This window comes from Prinia subflava, chromosome 28, assembly GCF_021018805.1.
Source record: "Prinia subflava isolate CZ2003 ecotype Zambia chromosome 28, Cam_Psub_1.2, whole genome shotgun sequence".
In the NCBI taxonomy this organism is placed as follows: Eukaryota; Metazoa; Chordata; class Aves; order Passeriformes; family Cisticolidae; genus Prinia; species Prinia subflava.
In genome coordinates this window covers 2,731,335-2,749,779 of record NC_086274.1, presented here as the reverse complement: position 1 = coordinate 2,749,779, position 18,445 = coordinate 2,731,335, and the positions used below count along the sequence as shown (strand labels likewise).

Below are 18,445 nucleotides of genomic sequence, written 5' to 3'. Positions count from 1 at the left end.
TTTTAGAACATTATTCCAATAGTGGAGAAGACTGAAATGAAATGTTTTAAGTATAGTGGCATAGATGCAGCTTCTCAGTGATGAAGGAACTTTTGTATCTTCAAGTAATAAGCCCAAATACCCTGTGTCACACTCTCAAAATAACTGGACCTGGCAGGCAGTGCTACAGACTGAGCTGGCAGAGAAAGAAAGTTTACAGCAAGGGTTTGGGCAGACTGTGTCAGTCTCACAGTCAGGTAAGTACAAATGCACTCCTGCCAGGGTCACAGCTCCACTGTTGACATGTTTGACTTAGAGGAAAAGACTAGTATTTAATTTCTCAGAAGTATTTTATATTGAAGACAGCTCAGCCTTGAATGATACTGAATGTCTGAGCAACAGCTGTAGTAGTAGATCAATTTCCCTGCCCTGGGCGGGGGTTAGACAGCCCAGGTGACAGCCTCAGGTCCCATTCAGTCTGCACTACTTGCAGCTAAAATAAAATCATTTAAACAGTGGTGGTTTGGGTCAGGAAAAAAAAAATCAATCAGGAATCTAAACTCTGGCTTGTCTGGTTTCAGGGCAACTTTCTCTTTTATTACACTCTTATTCAGTATTCTATAAAACTCTTAAGCCAAACACATAACTCCATTTATTTTACTCAAATTCACAGAAGATATTTATAGAACTGTAGCTGGCTTCAACACCTTCTCAAAATACAACACATCAGAGGCCAGTGCGACAGAATGGCTTGCATCCCAATTTACACTTAGGTACAAAGCAGGACAGAGCAATCCAGCTACTGCACAAAGGTTCCACAGAGCTTGGATCAGCTCACTGTCCCAGAGACGTGGCTCAGGAGTCAGTTTTACAGTGACTGGGACAATTTTTACAGTAAGCCACAGACTGTTCAGTAGCTGTCATACCCTATTGCTGGAGCCTCTTCTAAATCTGAAACAGTCTGAAGAAAAGCGAAAGGCAAAAGGGTTAATCTCAGGTGGGGCAGACTCCACGGGGAAACGGGAGGTATTGGCTGAATGCCCACATAGCACACAACCTCTGCTTTTGTTTTCAGTCTCTTAAGAAAATGGGGGAACATATCCAATGTCCACAGTGATCTTGGTATAAAGAGGATGCTTAGTCCTGGAAAGGAGCCTGAACTGTAATGTATTCATTCCGTCAGCCTTCCATGTTTTTCTGGTGTTGTGTCGGGAAGGAGGCCTGAGGGAGGAAGAGTATCTGCAGTTAGAGGAAAGAAGGTAACATTTGCAGCTCAAGCTGCAGTAGAAAGAGTCTTCTAAAGGGCAGAAAAGTCCTGAGACAATTCTTCCCATGATACAGACTGAAGAGATTACAGTGAGTTGACACTGAGTACTCCAAACAAGGAGGACAGTTCGGGCTGGACCCTGATCAGAGAGGGAGACCAGCGAGGTGGCAGCTACAGGCTCCAAAAGCCAAGAAGCTGTTGGCAGCTTAGAGAGCCCTGGCAGTGCAACGCGCAAGTTTGCAGCCACGGTGTGCATAGGCTGCTGTAGGTAGGTTTTTGACAGGGTTGTTATGGAAACCTGAGTTTTGAGATGATAAAGAGAAAGCTGCAGTGTCGGTATGAGAAGCCTCCACCACACTTGACCTAACACCCTCCTCCAGCTCTTCTATATAAAACAGTCTTTGATAAAGTCTCTCATAGCACCTTTCTCATGTCTTCAAACTTGAATATTGCTTTCCACTATTTTAATGGCACATTGTAACTCCACACAGACTGAACAGCAAGCTTTTAATATTGGGAACTTGTAACACAGGGACTCTTCAAACTGAAATCTCCCTATTTACAAGACAGGCAGTGTTTTTTGTGTTAAGTTTTACTTCCTGTATAATTTCATGTTTAGCTGATGTGTTAGCTTCCTAGCTGGCATGTGTCCTTCTCAATAGGAAGAAAAGAAAAGAAACTAGGAGAAACCCTTCAAGTGGGAAGACAGGAGCAGAATGATTGATTTGAAACTGACTGGGGGCTGTTTTTAGATAGCCTTCCTAAAGCAGAAAAAGCAGCAGTGACATGAAGCACATGCATCCTGTGCTGGGGAAGATGACAGCAACAGCCAAGCTGCCACAAGGCCCAGGGTACCCGCAGCCCCAGCAGGTACCTCCTCCAAGGCTCCTGGATCTCTGTCTCTTCACCGTAGTCCATCACTCGGTAGCGTCCCAGCTGAGGTGATGTCCGCACTATTTTCATTCCCGCTAAGTGAATCCTTTAAAACACCACAGAAATGTGTTTGCTTAGGCATAGGGATGCCACTTCCTGGCTCACAGTCAGATGATTTTCAGTCCTAATGCTATAAAAACAAAGTGCAGAAGCAGCACAGGGCCACATGACCTTCTCTAGCGGGCTCTAGGCCGGCTTGGGCTAGAAAGCTCCCAGCTGCAGTGCACTTTGACAGGGCACAAGGGGATTAGAGCAAGCAGAGAGTGAACTACAACATACAGAGCATTCAAGAGCAGCTCCCCTGAATCTGACAAAGGAACAGTATTCCACTTCCTCCTAAGAACAGAGCTTTTGCTGCCTAGTGGTCCATCACTTAAACTTTAAGGAGGGAAAAAAACCCCACAACACAACCTCAAACTTGCAGTTTCTGAAAGGAAGCCAGTCTGGAGTTTCAAAACCAGACTAAGCCTCTCTGTTCTTTGAGAAGTGCCATTCATTCAGATGGCCTGATTGGACAGGTTCATAAAAGATTAGCGATAAATGCAGGCACCAGACAAATATAAGTAAACTCAGCTGCAGGACAGTTAGATAAGAAAAGAGGAACTGAAGGCTCAGAACTCCAGAGCAGAGCTTCTAAACCCAGAAAGGACGACTTTCAAGCACCCCACAAACCACTGCTGACAGCATTTATGCTACTTTGCCAATAAGAAGTGCCTTTAATAGTGCTAGGACTACCAAACTTCTGTTATCACAGGACAGCCCTTAGGCAGAGAAAATTCCTGTGAATGTAAGATTGAATGTTTGCTCAGTTGAGGTTATCTAACTGGCATGCTTGCAGCATTTGACTGCGTTCTGTCGGGATCTGATACAGCAGGAATGTTATAAAGCTGGAAGGCTACAGAGTTGAAAATATTTGTTAGGCTAGAGCCATCAGATGATCATAAAACTTCACTGACAGTGTTACAGTTCAATTATTTCAGATGGAGTTTTAGACAAAGTTTTTTGTTTTCTGAATATAAGCTTATGGCACACTCAATCATAACGAGACAAAAAAGCAAGAACACTAAACTAGCTTTGCTCTTACAGTTTTTTGCATTGCAAATAAGACTAAAATGGAACCATTAATACATTCATCTAGTGTCAAGAAGAGCCCAAGAAGAGCCCAGACTTTCCTGTAGTTGAAAATGTTAACACATTAGTGACTCCAATTAGAATGGTGTTTTCTTCTAATAAAAGGTAGATCCTGGTATTTGCTACAACTTGTGTTAAAGAGTACTGCACTCTGCCAACTCTAAGTAGCAGCTGGTAGTTTTTTTCACTAATTCTGCTTTTAATAAGCAGTATCCCAGAAAAAAAATTATATTTGCACAGAATTTTTTAAAATTGGACACTGAAATGTCAAAAAAAAGAGATTCATTAAAATTTTTTTGCTACCGGGTAAGAAGCACTCGAGCACCTCCTAAAATCCAGATCCCAGCTGCTCACTGAAGAACAGCTAGTTCATTCCTAACTTCTGCAGCCTGAGACTTCAGAATGTGAATAAATCATTAACAGGCATTGTCCATGGCCTCAATGTATCTCTGGGCCAAAACTTTGCTAATCATTGGTTTAAGTTTTCTCTGAAAACACAGGCTCTAATTCCCTTCCAGGAAGGGCTATTTTGGGAGCTATATAATTCACTTGCCTTCCAGGATTCTCTTCAAAGAAGTGCACTCCTATGCATAACTGGCACGACTCTACCCTGGATACCAAAAACCAAATTAGATGCCTAAGCTATACTAAGAACAGCTGAATAGACCCAGCATTGTAGTACTTGATGTAAAGATTTATTTTCCTGGCATTCTATTCCTTTCATAAATGCTGATTCTCTAAACAACCATACAACCTTTTAGACTGGCTTTCTCTGAAAGGCAAAGGAGGAATTCTATGTTAGAAAATCTCGCTTTCAATTCCCAGATGAATACTGCTTTGAAAAAAACCTGTGCAACTTGTCATACTGTACAAGACAAAAATAACAAAGGCTTCCATGGTCAGTTTAGTTTTATGAAATCCCCGTGAGCCTGCTCAGCGCTGGATCATAAAGGTGCACAGTGCAATTCCAAAGCTGAATAGAGAAGCTGCAGCCATGATCCTGCACTTGAAGAATTCACATCAGGCAGAGCACCTGGAACTAAACTCATCTATAGAATGCTGCTGCCATGGCAACCAAAGTACAAGAAGAACCATCAACTCTGGATGTCACTGACTCACACCGGTCCATCACCCAGCCCTGCAGACAAAAGACAGAATTCCTTGTGTTCCTTAATGCCAAGTATCAGTGATTAGGTAACACTTGGAGCAACCTACTTAACTTAAATTCCCAGCTGTCTGAGAATTAGTTAAGTAGCTTCTTATTCGTCAAGCTTGCAGATTCCTTCCCTCCCTCGGGGTTGTCAACATCAGTGGAGGCACTTGTCAGCTACAAGTGGTTATAACCCCTTGCACTGAAGGCACAAGGATGTGAGCTAACATTCCGCTCCCCAGAAATGGAAAAGCTTTGTTTTCCCAGCATACAGTGATTGGATTCATAGGTTCTGAGCATCTTCTGACATTAAGCATTCCCAATACCAACAGCATTTGGGATTATAATGATACTGCAAGTACATTAAGGAACACTGTCTTTGGCTCCTTTCCTAGGGTGCTGCTATGCTTCATTTGCCAGCTGAGATCCATTTCAAGCCTGTCCTGTGCATTGGTACCTTGTAGCAATGTCGTCGTTTTCACCACCATCTCCCCAGTACGTGTTGGGAAACCCATTCATCTTCATGTAATGTTCTGGAGTCAGAGCAGACACGCCCCCAAAAAACGACTCGTAGGGCAGACTAAAAGAGGAAACAAACAGGCAAACAAACACCACCCTCCAAAAAAACCGAACCAACAAAAAAACAAAGCTCTCTACTGAAGGCTAATGCCTGTCCTCCACAACTAAGAGTTAATTGCATACTTGCAGGCACTGTCATGACAATGCCAAACCCCAAAACAGTAAACTCAGTGTAATTCCCACCATATTCCATTCCCCTCATTGTTTCCCACCACCTTCCCCCAAAACTGACCAAAGTACAGCTGGTTTCAAAATTCCTATCTTGGATCAGTTTAAAGTACTTGTACCCTATCACATCACATTCCACATGATCCCATTATTTCCACCCTGCACTTTTTTTCTTGGTGGAAAGTCAAACAGAAACCTGCCAGTCATTTGCCAGACTGAGCTAACTGTGGAACAGGGAACTATAGGCAAGGAGACATTCGAGACTGCAGGCTTGGGTCAAAAATATCCTTTTCTAGGAAGTCACTCCTGCAAAACTAACACACAGAAAACCCCATAAAAGGTCGTGTCTGTCTTTCACTGTTCCCACCCATAGTTTCTAACAGAAAGTGAACCAACTGGAACGTATCCACAGAAAGCAAATGGAAGCACTTACGTGTACTGAAACTTATCCATGGCACTGGCCATGTGCTTGGGATAATATTCATCACAAATATACAGGTTATAGTCATTCTCAGGCACCAGGTCAATATCATGCAGGACAAGGCAGTCCCACTCTTCATCCTTCATGGCTTCCCGGACACCAACATTAAGCAGCTTCGCTCGGTTAAATGAACCAGTGCCTACCTGGAAAAGAAAACCTACATTTCTTCACCAAAACAACAAAGATGATACTTCAGTTAAAATTTGTTTTAGTCAAAAAGCCTTATTCAATTGAATGAATCAATACTGGCTGCAAATCCCATGCTCCCAGCTTTGAAAATGTCACCCATCCTCTTCACAACATTCTCACCAATTGTCAGCTTTGCTGTGTCAGGGGCTATGCACTGTTGGCACCTGAAGGAGGCTGACTTTCAAGAGATCCATAAGCCAATCCTCAGGTGCACATTTGCACAGCAACACTTTTGCCCTGACTACTGTTTACTAAAACATACAAATGAGAAGATGATCTCGGTCAATCAAAAAAGCTTCTTTGCCTTCCCAATAAACTATTGGTTTTAACTGATGAATCCAAAACTTGCTGCCTTGCCACTGATCTTTTGCAACGCCAGTCCATGTCAGGTACAAAAGGCTGTCTGACCTGCAGGGCCAAGCCACATGTTTGTATTTGATACAGACTAAAAATATCCAGCTTCACTTCAGCATTCAGTCTCCAGGTTTTGCTCAGTAGTCACACTGACAAGCTACAGACAAACCACATGCAAATCTCAAAAAGAGAAAATACAAGTTATCACTGCCCTGGGTTACAAAAGGAAAGTGCTACTGTGGGGTATAACTAAACTCTGTATTCTACTTTCCTCTACATCATTTTCGGACAAACTCTTAGTGATGGGTTTGCAGCAGCTGCCCGCCCCTCAGGCTACAGCTGGGTGTAAAACGAGATAAGGAAAAAGAGGCAGCCCCGAGAGGCAGGATGGTGTTTCTTTTTCTTCACACCGTGACTCAGCTGTGGTAACTCCCTCAGGTGAAGCAGCAGTCCCACCCATCCTGAAGGGTCCCTGCCAAGGGGTCATTGTGAACTCAATGGCACCAGCAGAACTGTCGGCAGCAACAGCCACCGAGGACTCCAAAAATGTTCTGTCCTCATAGGACCAAATCACCCCACTGTGAAACTCCCTGCCCAGGGGGAGGTACCACCTGAACTGACTGCATATGATCTCATTTGGGGACTTGGGACACCACCACCACCCCAGAGGAGGACCACACCTTCTACAGGACCACTGCTTTTGACACTGCAACCATCACTTCATCAGCCTGTGACTACCATCCTGACCAACACGGGACAGGCTACAGTTTGTCACTTTAAGCCAGTGTTTCTGTATTAAAGCATTCACTGTAATCTTTCCATTGAGTTGTACTTCCAACCTGAAATCTTTCTCAAGGTGATTGTGTGGGGTTCATTTCTCCTGCTGGTTTACTTTCAAACCAGCACAACTGCTTAGTGACAAACTTATACCCCAAGGAAAAAAACCCCACAATTAATAGAATGATGATCTTGACAAGTGGCATGGTATTTCAATCATTAGCAGTCACGAAGATGGGAGAGCACATCTGACCTCCTCTCAGCCCATGCATAATCCACTATTTCCACATGAGAAGAGTCACACTGCTTGTTCAGAACCCAACCCTTAAGTGGTGTAGCTGAGCTTCCCAGCAGGCACAGATTTACCTGCTGAATGAGGTAGACAGTGTAAGCGAGCTGCTGGCGCTGCAGGAAAGGATGGATGTAGTAGAGAAGATGGCGAAGGTACTTCTCCTGGTTCCTGTAGGCCACAAGGATGGCGGATTTGTAGCGGGCAAAGCAGTGAGGTGGCCTGTAGTGGCCACCAGGCTGAACAAAAGGATTTCTTTTCATGATCATCCTTTCACTAGGGAGCACCCTGAAGGTGATGGCTAATGGACCAACTGTAAGGAGAGACAGATAAAAAAGAACAAGTAAGATCAGTGATGTTTCTCCACCTTTTCTCAGACCTACCAGATCAGCTACCCATGTCTGCTCCTTCAGACAGCAGCCCCACCAGAGAAGAGCCAACAACACCCCTGCAGATGTGGCCCTGTGATAAATTTCACCTCTCCCGGCTCCACCCCGAGTGGTGCCTGGCACAGCAGCAGGAGGACACACGGCCTGCCAGGCACCCCGAGTCCTGGCAAGCCTCACTGGGCTGCTGCACGCTGCTTCTCCCTGGGACTGCCCGCCTGCTACAGCCTCGCGTTGCTCAGGTGAGATCCTGGAAAATATGTATTTGCTGAAAGAAACAGCGCTGAAATTTATTCAAGACGTTCAGACACATCTGCTTTTGTTACCCGTTTGGAACATTGCTCTAAGCCTCTTTCAGAAGAGATTCAAGGACAAAGATGTGCAAGTGGATATTCAGCAGGTCAGGGGAGAAACAGTTTAAAACCGGGATGAATACAAATGCTTTAGGAAATGTCAGCTCTACCTTTAAAAGCACTTCAAGTTCAATTTGATATTATAATCACATGCCACAATGGCTGGATTTGCTGTATTATTTTATTTTATACACTGTGATAAGCAGGCAGTACTTCAAATGTTGGGAGAAACAGATGACAGAACTGAGAAAGAAGAAAGATGTTATATTTTCAGGAACAGGCACAGGATAGCAAAAGAAATGATATATGATTGCTCCTCAGCACTTCATTTTTAAATACAAAATATACTGGATATGTTCAGGAGTTTTTGCCTAATTAAAAAAAACCCCCTGCATTCTTACATGAATTCTTCCATTCTTCAGATGGAAAAATATGACAAGTCATAAGAGAAAAAGGATGCATATAAAGTGTCAATACCCGTTTTAACACAAATCTCACTGTTACAATAAGAATAAACAAATTCTACAATAAGGTAAATGCCTGTTCTCCTGGGTAGCGAGAAAAGCTTCCAGAAGTAGCAGAAGACTTATATTTATACACAAATCAGTGTGTCTTAATGGTTTCCTACAACTGTGAACTTTTAAGGAAATAAAACACAGATGCAGAACAAGATTACCATCCAACGCTTAAATGAAGTAGGAAAAAACTTTCACCCAAATCATAATTAGAAGCTGGCAATTTCAAACAACAGTTCTATTAAAAATTTCTTTGCAGGCCATACTACCAAAGGCAAAATGGTTTTTTTGCACCAGAAGTCTGTAAGGCAAGTTTATTGTTGTGGTGGGTTTTTTTTTTAATAGCTATAAACAAGAGTTTCTTTTCTTTCCAAGCGGATAACTAATGGCTGTCCTAAATCAAGTTTTCAGTATCTTGTAAGCCAAACTCCCTCTTAAATCACTGAAAGAAATTATTCTCTCAAAAATCTTCTGATAATGAAGCCTGAGAGAGAGCAAATATTTAGGTCTGGTGTTTAGAAACTTTCACTTGAGCAGGAGAAGGTACGGGTGTGTTTTAAGACTAAACAAGAGAGTCCAGAATAAGCTTCTTCCAGTCCATTCTATATTCAAGTCTCTGGTACAATTCTAACAAAAACAAACAAAAAAATTGAGCCTACCCACATCCTGTTTAACTGACACAGAAGGAAGCAACATCCCTCCACTGGATTTGGGGGTTTTTCAGGGTTTGGTTGGTTGGTTGTGGGTTGGTTGCAGGTTTTTTAGAGCAGTAACAAAGCTTGAGGAGTGAATTTGCCATAAAATTTAAAGTGTCCATTCAGAACTGGGGAACATTTTGCTACTATGAGGAAGTTGGTACACCTCACATTTCTGATGGGCAAACCTGTATTTGATAAGTGTCTCCTTTCAAGGAACACACTGATGGCATTTCCTGAAGGTCAGGCTGAAGAGCCACTTATTCCATTTCTCATGCTGTCAAAAATGTCTGCTCTGAATCCCACAGCATGGGTTTTGTTCGTTGGTTTCTGTTTGTTTGTTTTTAAAAAGGGAGCCTGACTTCTGCTTGTCAGCAACATTTTGCAATAGCTGACTCTTAAATACGACTTTTCAGTCCTTCTCCAACTATTTAAAATACAGGAGAATTTGATTTTCACTGCATTAGCCGCAGCAGGAAAGCAAAGTACATTGCCATATATCTGTACCCAAACCAGAAGGGTGGCTCTTCAGAGAATCATGCTGTGGGCTGTAAACCTAGGTCACATTTACAGTGAAAATTTGATGATGTTATTTCCTACTTCTGTGCATGCAATTTCCCTTTCCACCTTTAAGACCCCCACGTTTCAGTCCAACAATGTTACCAGCTTGTAGTTTATGTTGCTGTTTAGATTATGGACTGATTATCAGATCTTTCAACCTAAAGCACCATTAACCACTGCTTTGATGACTACTGGAGCTCGCTAAAGAAGTATTGTATTCAGGGATTTCAACTATAGGTTATTGCTCTGAGGAAAATATAAGAAAGAGGATTAATCCTTTTTATTCCCCCACAAACACAGGGGTTTGATTACTATAGAAAAATTGGCACTCTGTATTGCAGAGTAAGGTTCTGCAGCAGTAATCCTTAAATTCCAGAAAAAATAAGATTTTAATTTGAACATAAGGGTAGGAGTAAGATAATGTGAATAGCTTCACTTCTTCCATACCCAAGCATACCATTCAGGAGTGTAACATTTGCATTTTCCAGTTTTTTCAAGATATCATGTTCTCCCATGCTGTCTGGCTCCATACCTCAAACAAATCAGCTTAGAAACTCAATCTAGAATATGCCAAGGGAAGGAAAAAAAAAAAATCAGTGTTCCTTATGTCCCCCAAACCTCTGGCTGCCCTACACTCCTTGGCTGCAAGCTACACTCTGGCTCTCATGTCTCCCTGCCGTCCGACTAACAAAAGGCTAATGCAATCTAATCCAATTAAATCCCGAATGTGAACAGAGCAGTTGCAGGCTGGACCAAAGAGGGATAAATAAAACTGCCAAAGTACAGCCTTGGAAAAGGAGGAAAAATCCATCTTACACATACTAGGAGGCACAGGATCCCTGTTGAGGCAGGGTACAGAAGCAACACCCAGTAGTGTCCAAGCCATTTTTCCTGGCTCCTAAGCTGTTTCTGTGCCTGTACCATCACACAGAGTGTGTGTTATGACTATGAAACTTCAGTGTAGACTTAGGTCTCACAATTCCCTGCGTGTGTTGTCAGCTGGTGCCAGTGACAGCACACTCCCTGCTTGCTTCACTGTCCAGGCAACACAATTGCCTATCAAGGAATCCATTGGCTTTGACCACATCTGTCCCACCTTATGAAAGTAACTGCAGGATTTCTGAACTCCCTGCTATACATTTGGAGTTTGCAGCTCTAATTACCAAGTCCAATCAGAATAATCAGATTTTACACAAGATGAACAAACAGGAACAGCAGCATGGGTGACTGCTGCACTCAGATACTGCAGCACCACACGACATTAACAGAGCCCTATTTGTGTAATTCTACCAGTGCTTGAGAAAGAAATAAAAAATCAGACCAACAGCTTTCATTTAAGCATCAGTTTCTAAGGATAGAATACAAGGCTGCCTCAATGGCACCTGAAAATAAATCTCAGCATTTAGCACTGCCACCTTTTTATTTCTCTTTCAAACCAAGAGAAGAAACTGGCAGCATTAGAAAATGTAGCAGGAGCTACTTAATACAACAGATGGTCCTGTTCATGAAAAGGTTATGACCTTTTCATGAACAGGAGATGGGAGTGAAAGCCAGTAACTGCTATAAGAAGGGCTTGCAAAAAATCCTTCCATAGCATGGGCAAATTATGAACAGCAGAGTTACAGACAGAACTTTCAACTATTAAAGTCCTCGAGGGCCAAACCAACTTGTTTAGCACATACCATGCATGAAGGAAGGTAGCCCTTTAAACCAAACAGAAATAATAAAGCAAAGTCTTCTAGCACCACATTCTTCCTCGTGAGAGGGAAAGATGAACTGAAACAAGATCTTGCATGCAATGTAAGAAAGTAATATTTTGAATGTAAATGCTACTTAGTTATGGTTAATGAGGTATAACCCTGGCATATAAGCACTTCACTTTTTCTAAGAACAGGGGAGGAAAAAAACAGGCAATAGGTTATTTGTGTAGAAACTTTAACCTTTGAGGGAACTCAAGTAATTTATTTCCAATATTAGTGAAGACACTGAATACTTTTCAAGTTGTTAGTCACAAAACGTTCAGTGGACACCACTAGGTGTTTAAAAAGTATCACTTTTCAGCAGGAGTCTAGTTCCTCTAAGGCAGAGATGATTAGCAATTATACTTTAATTCTTACTTCACGGCCCTGGAAGAACCAAGTTGCTGCAGATTCATGAGACAGGAAATAGACAGATGAGCTGCAAGCTGATTTACATTCAAACAGTTATCAAAATGATCTACTACATATATAAATGGAAAAAAGTGCTGCACTTCATAAAAGCCCTGATGCAGAAACCATTTAAGCCATTTGGCATCCTTCCAGGCACTTTAACACACTTTAGAGTGGGCACAGTGACTTATTATCAGCTCTGAACTGGAGGCTTAGTCCTCAGGAATTGATTTGAAATCTCAGTTAATACAGTTTATGAAATTAATATTAAAAGGCATTGCTCTCTCCAATATAATGCTTCCAAGAAACATCAGTCTCATGAGAGATGACGGCAACAATTATTCAAGACGTTTATAAAGTATTTATTTCTCAATTCATATGTGCCCATCACATACAAAACAAAGGACAACTCCCTCACAAAACAGCAAAGGAAAAAGCAAAACACCCAGAAGAGGTTGGCATGAAGTGACAGAAGTAATAATTTTCATCCTATATTTACAGGGAAATATCACAGAGTAAAAGTTAAGTTGTAGCAGAGACCTCATTTTTCTTAAGCTGAATTTGCATCAGTGCTCCAAATTACTTGTGTTTCACCTCAACAACTGTTCATATGCTCAACTCAGTATTTTCATCCAGCAGAGCTTACACAAATACTTTTGGCTCATGGTTGGCTTTTTTTTTCCTCCCAGCCAGCTTACTGTTTGTTTCTGTCTATGACTAACATTATGTTTCCATTTTAGCTCCGAAGTACTGCCTGTGGGACGATCCCCTGTTCTCAGCACTATCAGTGATGGGCAGAAGAATTGTTCTTAAAAAGGTTTCTCAGCTCTAAGAGCACAGATTGGTGTAATTTTACACTGCCTCCTCCACATACATCACTACTTTTACTTATCTGATGGTTTGCCTGCAAGCTGCAGAATTGTTTGGTTCCTTCTTTTTGACACTAACACTGTCTCATTTGACTCTTTAGGACAGAGGATTTTCACCAGTAGTGGAGACAAATTAGGTGCAGCCACTTTTCTGCTGCGCTTTTTTAAATAAAACAATTCAGCCTGAAACAAGGAATTGTAGCTTCCCCGAACTGAATGAGCTGCAGTGCACCGAGGCCCTGGCACCTGTGCAAAAAGGCTCTGTGCTCTCAGGACTTCGGGATTTAGGAGAGGCATTTCTGAGGGAAAAGCTTAAACACACCCCCAAAGTTATCCTACAGTTTCATCATATATACTGTATTTAATTTAACTGCAAGCAACAGGGGAAGGAAGAAAACATCTCAAAAGAACAAGCATCATTACAAAGATGGCAGTCTGAGCAGGCTCATCCAAAGGGCCCTAGCAGAGTTCTCTGAGTAAGCAACTGGCCACAAGAGCACGGGCTTCCCACAGAACTTCACGTGAGCCAAGGCCAAGCATTGCTCCTGATGGGCTCCATGTGCAGTGATCAGGTCTCTTAGAACAGCAGGGCCACTACTGACAGCGGCCCAAGGCGAGGTGTTTACAACTTTTGGACATGCAGAAACCTGTGCAGTATGGAAAAAACTGACTGGAGTAACTTACTACACAGTACTCTAAGAAGTGATGGCCCCAAACCAGCTGTAAGTGCATGATGATGGAGCTTAATCCACTCATGGCTGGCTGAGTCAAAGGGATTCACTATTGCCTGACAGCCACTTTACTAGAAGGACACCTGCTTTGTAGGTTTGACTTCATACTGACTTAAAATTGCTCAACTGCTTTAGTGGTGCAACAGCTGGATGAATGCTGCTCCTAACATCAGCTCTGGCTTGGTCCTGCTGTGAACACAAATTAATCTGTGACCAGACTTTAAAGTTTAACAGAGAAATCTCTAAGCCTAAAGGATGTGTAGCAATCATAGACTAAAAGATCACCGTGAAGAGCAAGGTGCCAAGCTCCATCCTCATATATCCTCCTTAAGCTGAGTTCAAGTCAACTTAATCATTTTATATTGAATTACAGGCTTGATATAAGGCTAACACAAAGAACCCAGGAGTTATGGTCAAAGTCAGAGGTCAGTATTATGCAGTTTCTGAATTGCTGGGTCATTTTACACAGGACTGCCAAGGAAAAATAAAGCATTACTAACTTGATATTATCACCATGCACTGTTTTCACTCTTGCTCGTCAATCTTGACATCTATGTAACCAAACTCTTAGTACTGGAAATTTGTAGGTCAGTAAAATACTTTTCCCCACATAAGCAAGAAAAACAACACGAGAAAATGTTGTCAGTGTAAGTACATCAGCACAGCTGCTTCAAAGCACACCAGCACACCTGTTTCGAAGTTTGAAGAAGATACACCTTACACTCGTGACACGATCAGGGTTGTGACACACCAAAGAGGTTCTTTCAAGCCACCTTTCCGTGGTGTTTGAAGTTCGTACCTACCCAGGACAGGGGACTGCGCAGAGCAGTAGGGCATCGCGTCCTCGCTGGGCGCCCGGCTGAACAAGCTGAGGTTTGTGTACACATCGTGTGGCTTCGAGTAGTCCGCCACCTGAGGCGGCTCCAAAAACCCGCGAAACACATTCGAAGGTCCACCTCGGTACAGGATCAGGATGAATATTGCTTGGAAGACAAACACAAACAGCAGGAAGCAATGGTTTTCCAGACGGGAGAGGAACATAGTGTTTAGCCCATGCTCCAGGATCAGGGCGGTGAGGAGCCGAACTGTCTTCCACGGGCTGCCGTTCCACGTTCCGGGCTACATCGCTGTGCAGACCTTCTCCTTCTTCTCCTCCTCCTCCCCCCCTCCTTCTGCTTCTCCTCCAACTTTCTGAGACGGCAGCGTGCTCCCCTAGCTGGGCTTCCTCAGGAGAGCCAGACTTCTCCTTCCCGGTGCGAGCTGTGCCAGGCGGGCTGGAGGAAGGAACGAGCTGTCCGAGGCCACCCCGCTCGGAGCCCCGGGGCAGCGGCACGGGCTCGCTGTGGCACAGGCGCAGCACCCGCCCTCCCCCGCCCGCCTTCCGGCGAGACTACAGCTCCCAGAATGCACGGCGGGGCAGGGCCGGCCCCGCGGGGCCGTGCTGCCGCGCGGCATGCTGGGAGATGTAGTCCTCGCCCGCCCTCCCTCAGCGGCCGCTGCTGTGGGCGGGGAGGGAGCAGGATGGGATGGCTGCTGGGCTGCACCCCGTGTCGTCTTCTCGGTCAATACCCGACTGCTGTCTCCACTCTAAAGTGGTTATTAGACTGGTCAGGGAGAGATGCATGGAAATTTAGACATTGCAATGGACTGCCCAGGGAGGCGTGAAGTCTCCGTCTCTGGACGTGTGTAAGGAAGGACTGGACGTGGCACTCAGTGCCATGGGCTTCTTGCCATGGTGGTGATCGGTCGTAGGCCGGACGCGATAATCTCAGAGGTCTTTTCCAAAGTGACTGATGATGTGATTCTGTGGAATGGATACAGCTCATCCAGTCCCTAAAGGGACCACAGCAGCCTGGCCACTGTGAGAGTCCTCCTGCCACGGCCACGCTCCCCATAAATATTTCAGCTTTTATGCCCCTCTCTTCTCTGGCTGATTTTGTAAAGAGATGGGGCTTGGATTGTGCTATCATCTGCCTGCTCTCATATGCCTGCTTTTGCTTAAATGCAGGAGAGGAAAAGACATTTTACAGATATGAAATTCCTGCACAGCTTCAAAGAAGAGTTGGCGTCAGCCGTGTTTGTACTGGGGAGAGAGCTAAAAGGAACTCTGTCCCGGTGAGGGGGAGCAGGCTCCCTAAGCTCAGCATCCTGCTCCGAGGCACAGCCACTGGCCGGGCAGCCAGCCCATGTGTGCTGGCCCAGACCAGGCACAGCACTGAGCACTGGACAGGCTGCCCAGACAGCCTGCGAGTCTCTTTCCCTGGAGACATTCATAAGCTGTCTGGACACAGTCCTGAGGAACGTTCTCTACGGGACCCTGCTTGAGCAGGAGGGTTGGACCGGATGATCGCCAGTAGTCCCTTCCAGTGTGAGCTGTTCTGTGATTCGTGAACCATGTGCTGCTGTTTGCCTTCCAAACGGGATGGCATGGGAAGAAGATGAGGGGAGAGAGTGCTATCACTTCTATGAGGAGTTGGGAGTACTCTTGCTTCAGAGTTGGACTGAGATGTATGGGACACATCTATGGGAAACTTGGTCTCATTCTCCTGCGCAGAACAACCCATTATTCAATTAAAGCGGATTGCTTAAGGCCTGGATGCAAATTGTCATCACTTCACATTTAATTTTAACTTAACTGGGTTTTTAAATAAAAAATGTAGAGAACATTCCTTTTCCCCGGGCAAAGCCTTGCTTTACTGAGATCCACGAAATGCTGCTGCCACAAAGGTTGTGTTTTTTTTGTACACCACAATGAGCCTCTACTGTTTACACTCTCCTTGTGCCATTCTCTCTATAATCACGGCAAACCCACCCTGCTTGCCTTCCCCTCCATAAAACAAAGCAACACTCGCTGTTCTGCTGATAACTCCACCAAGTACAAGGCCGAGGACAGAAAAGAATTAATCTCTGCATCAGCTGTGAAACAAAGAAAGGAATCAAGATTTTCATGGTATGACCTGGGGCTGCAGATGGCAATTGTTTCAGGGCCAGTAGTGCTTTTTGTTTTTCTTGCAATGCCTCCTTGGGTCACAGTAGGAAATTTCAATGTAGGAAGAATTTGGGCAAAGCATGTCTGCCTCCCTCTGTCTTGGAGAAGGGAGCAGCTGGACCCATTACAGCTGCCCCACACCAGTGGCTCTGCTATCTTTCTTGCAGTCAGGGCTTAGTTGCAGAACTTGCCATCCTGTGCCAGTTTTTGGGCAGAAGAAGCAGGCCAGATGGAAACAGCCCACTCCAATCTGTATTTTCACCTGTGTGTATATTTGTTCTCCAGACTGGAAAACTAAATACAGCTAGGCAGATCAGCTGTCTGCAGAGGAGCCAGCCAGCACGTGCTTCTGTGAGGGCTTGGAGAGCTGAATCTCCAGGAGTGTCTCCCTCAGGAAACTTCCAAACTGCAGTTCGTCTCCTTCCCCTTCAGCCACCAGCACAGAAATGAGTGGATCATAAACCCAACCATGAGCCTTTTCTCACCAGAAAGCAAGCAAGCCGGGAGTGGAGAGCAAAGTACAGGTCAGAACTTTTTGGTGCCAGCAGGTCTGAGCCTTTTCAAGGTCACAGTGCTCCTGTTTTAAACAGAGCTGTGGAAACTAGGGTGTGTTTTGAATTAAAAATGAATTGGATTGCTTAAATGCAAAAAAAAATAATGTAACTGTCTCCACTGAAGCATGGAAGGGAGGTGACGGGCATTTTAGCAACCTTTGCGCAGAGATTTATTGAGGGCAGTGATGGAGGAAAACAATGTGAGACTGGATCTGTAAGAACCAGGCACTGGGATGGCTTTACAGTCAAAGGTCTGCCTTTCTCATTTTCACTCAGCTCCCTGGGAAATTAAATTGAACGCATTAAAAAAATAGCCAAAGAAACCAAAAACCCAAACCAAACACCATCTTCAACAGAGCTTGAAATTAAGTTTGTGCAAGAGCCTCTGGATTGTCCCAAGGGAGGGGGTTTTCCCTCCCTCCAAGTTCAGTTTAACCTCCAATCAGGCCTGAACATGATGAGAGACTGAGAGAAGTGCCTTGCTCTGTTTAGTGAGATTCATTCTTGTTTGCTCTTTTTCTCTCCTTTTCTCCTCCATGCCCTGTCTCCTGGGGGCTGCACTAGATCCCTACTGAAAGTGCAGCAAAGTGACTTTGGGAAGCTTTGCCATGAAAATGCAAGGGCCAGAGGAGGGGAGGAAGAGCTGGTGTAACAGAGTGGTTGATACCAGGCTGGGTGCTCATACAGAGCTGGTCAATGTGCATTATCCAGTGCCCTCTCAGTCCCCAGGGTTTCCATTAAGGCAAGAGGAAGGTAGCATTAGTCTTACAGGTGGATGCTTGCAGCTAAGCAGAGCTGTCCCTCATTTTTTGGGGAGTGAGGTGGTTCTAAACCATGACACTGTGTTTTCTAGTGAAGTGGATGTTTCGAGTACTTTGGCCACAGGGGTTCTTTCTCATCCTTTTGCAGGATCTGGGCTTGTAAACTTCATATTGTTCTTTTAGCAACACCTTTGTAAATGTGATTTTTTTTTATTACACAGGTATGAATTTGGCTTGTTCTCTAGTATGCTAAATTTTCAGGAAGGCTTCCTCAGAAGTGTTTTAAGGCTGCTTCCGTGTTTCTGAGAGGTGGATGCCCTGCTGTTAAAAAACCCAGATAGCTGATGTCATGTACCTTGGACCAGTGATAGAGCAAATCAGCCAGCACTTTAGAAACAGAGCCTGGATATCCAAGCTTCTCCCAGGCTTGTGGCAAAGCCAACAGTGGGCTCCTGTCACACAGATATTTCAGTGTCCAATACAGCTTGTGGCACCCTTCCCCTTGGGATGGAGAACTGACTGCCTGCCCTGTGTTTTGAGCACCACTCACTTCTGAGTCATGGGCAGTGCAGTCTCAGTAGGGG

General features: G+C 44.2%; 1 protein-coding gene and 1 long non-coding RNA gene across 2 annotated transcripts; one reads left to right on the top strand and one right to left on the bottom strand.

Annotated features, from left to right (window-relative positions):
* Positions 1–608: 608 nt before the first annotated feature.
* B4GALT3 (beta-1,4-galactosyltransferase 3) lies at positions 609–14,895 on the bottom strand. The gene is made up of 6 exons (XM_063419929.1): positions 14,361–14,895; positions 7,375–7,610; positions 5,641–5,831; positions 4,918–5,040; positions 2,121–2,225; positions 609–1,200 (listed from the first exon to the last, which is right to left on the bottom strand). The coding sequence occupies exons 1-6, from the start codon at positions 14,596–14,598 to the stop codon at positions 1,059–1,061; spliced, it is 1,035 nt and encodes a 344-aa protein (XP_063275999.1). The 5' UTR covers positions 14,599–14,895; the 3' UTR covers positions 609–1,058.
* Positions 14,896–15,070: 175 nt separating this feature from the next.
* On the top strand, positions 15,071–17,204 carry LOC134562508 (uncharacterized). The gene is made up of 2 exons (XR_010083190.1): positions 15,071–16,507; positions 16,832–17,204. It is a non-coding gene; the product is annotated as an uncharacterized LOC134562508 (long non-coding RNA).
* Positions 17,205–18,445: the final 1,241 nt, after the last annotated feature.

Coding starts and splice junctions, on each gene's coding strand:
- B4GALT3 (XM_063419929.1), bottom strand. CDS start 14,598: ATGTTCCTCTCCCGTCTGGAAAACCATTGCTTCCTGCTGTTTGTGTTT. Junction 5,041..5,640: donor ATGGATAAGTTTCAGTACAC/GTAAGTGCTTCC, acceptor TTCCTCTTTTAG/TCTGCCCTACGAGTCGTTTT. Junction 1,201..2,120: donor ATCCAGGAGCCTTGGAGGAG/GTACCTGCTGGG, acceptor TTCCTCCCTCAG/GCCTCCTTCCCGACACAACA.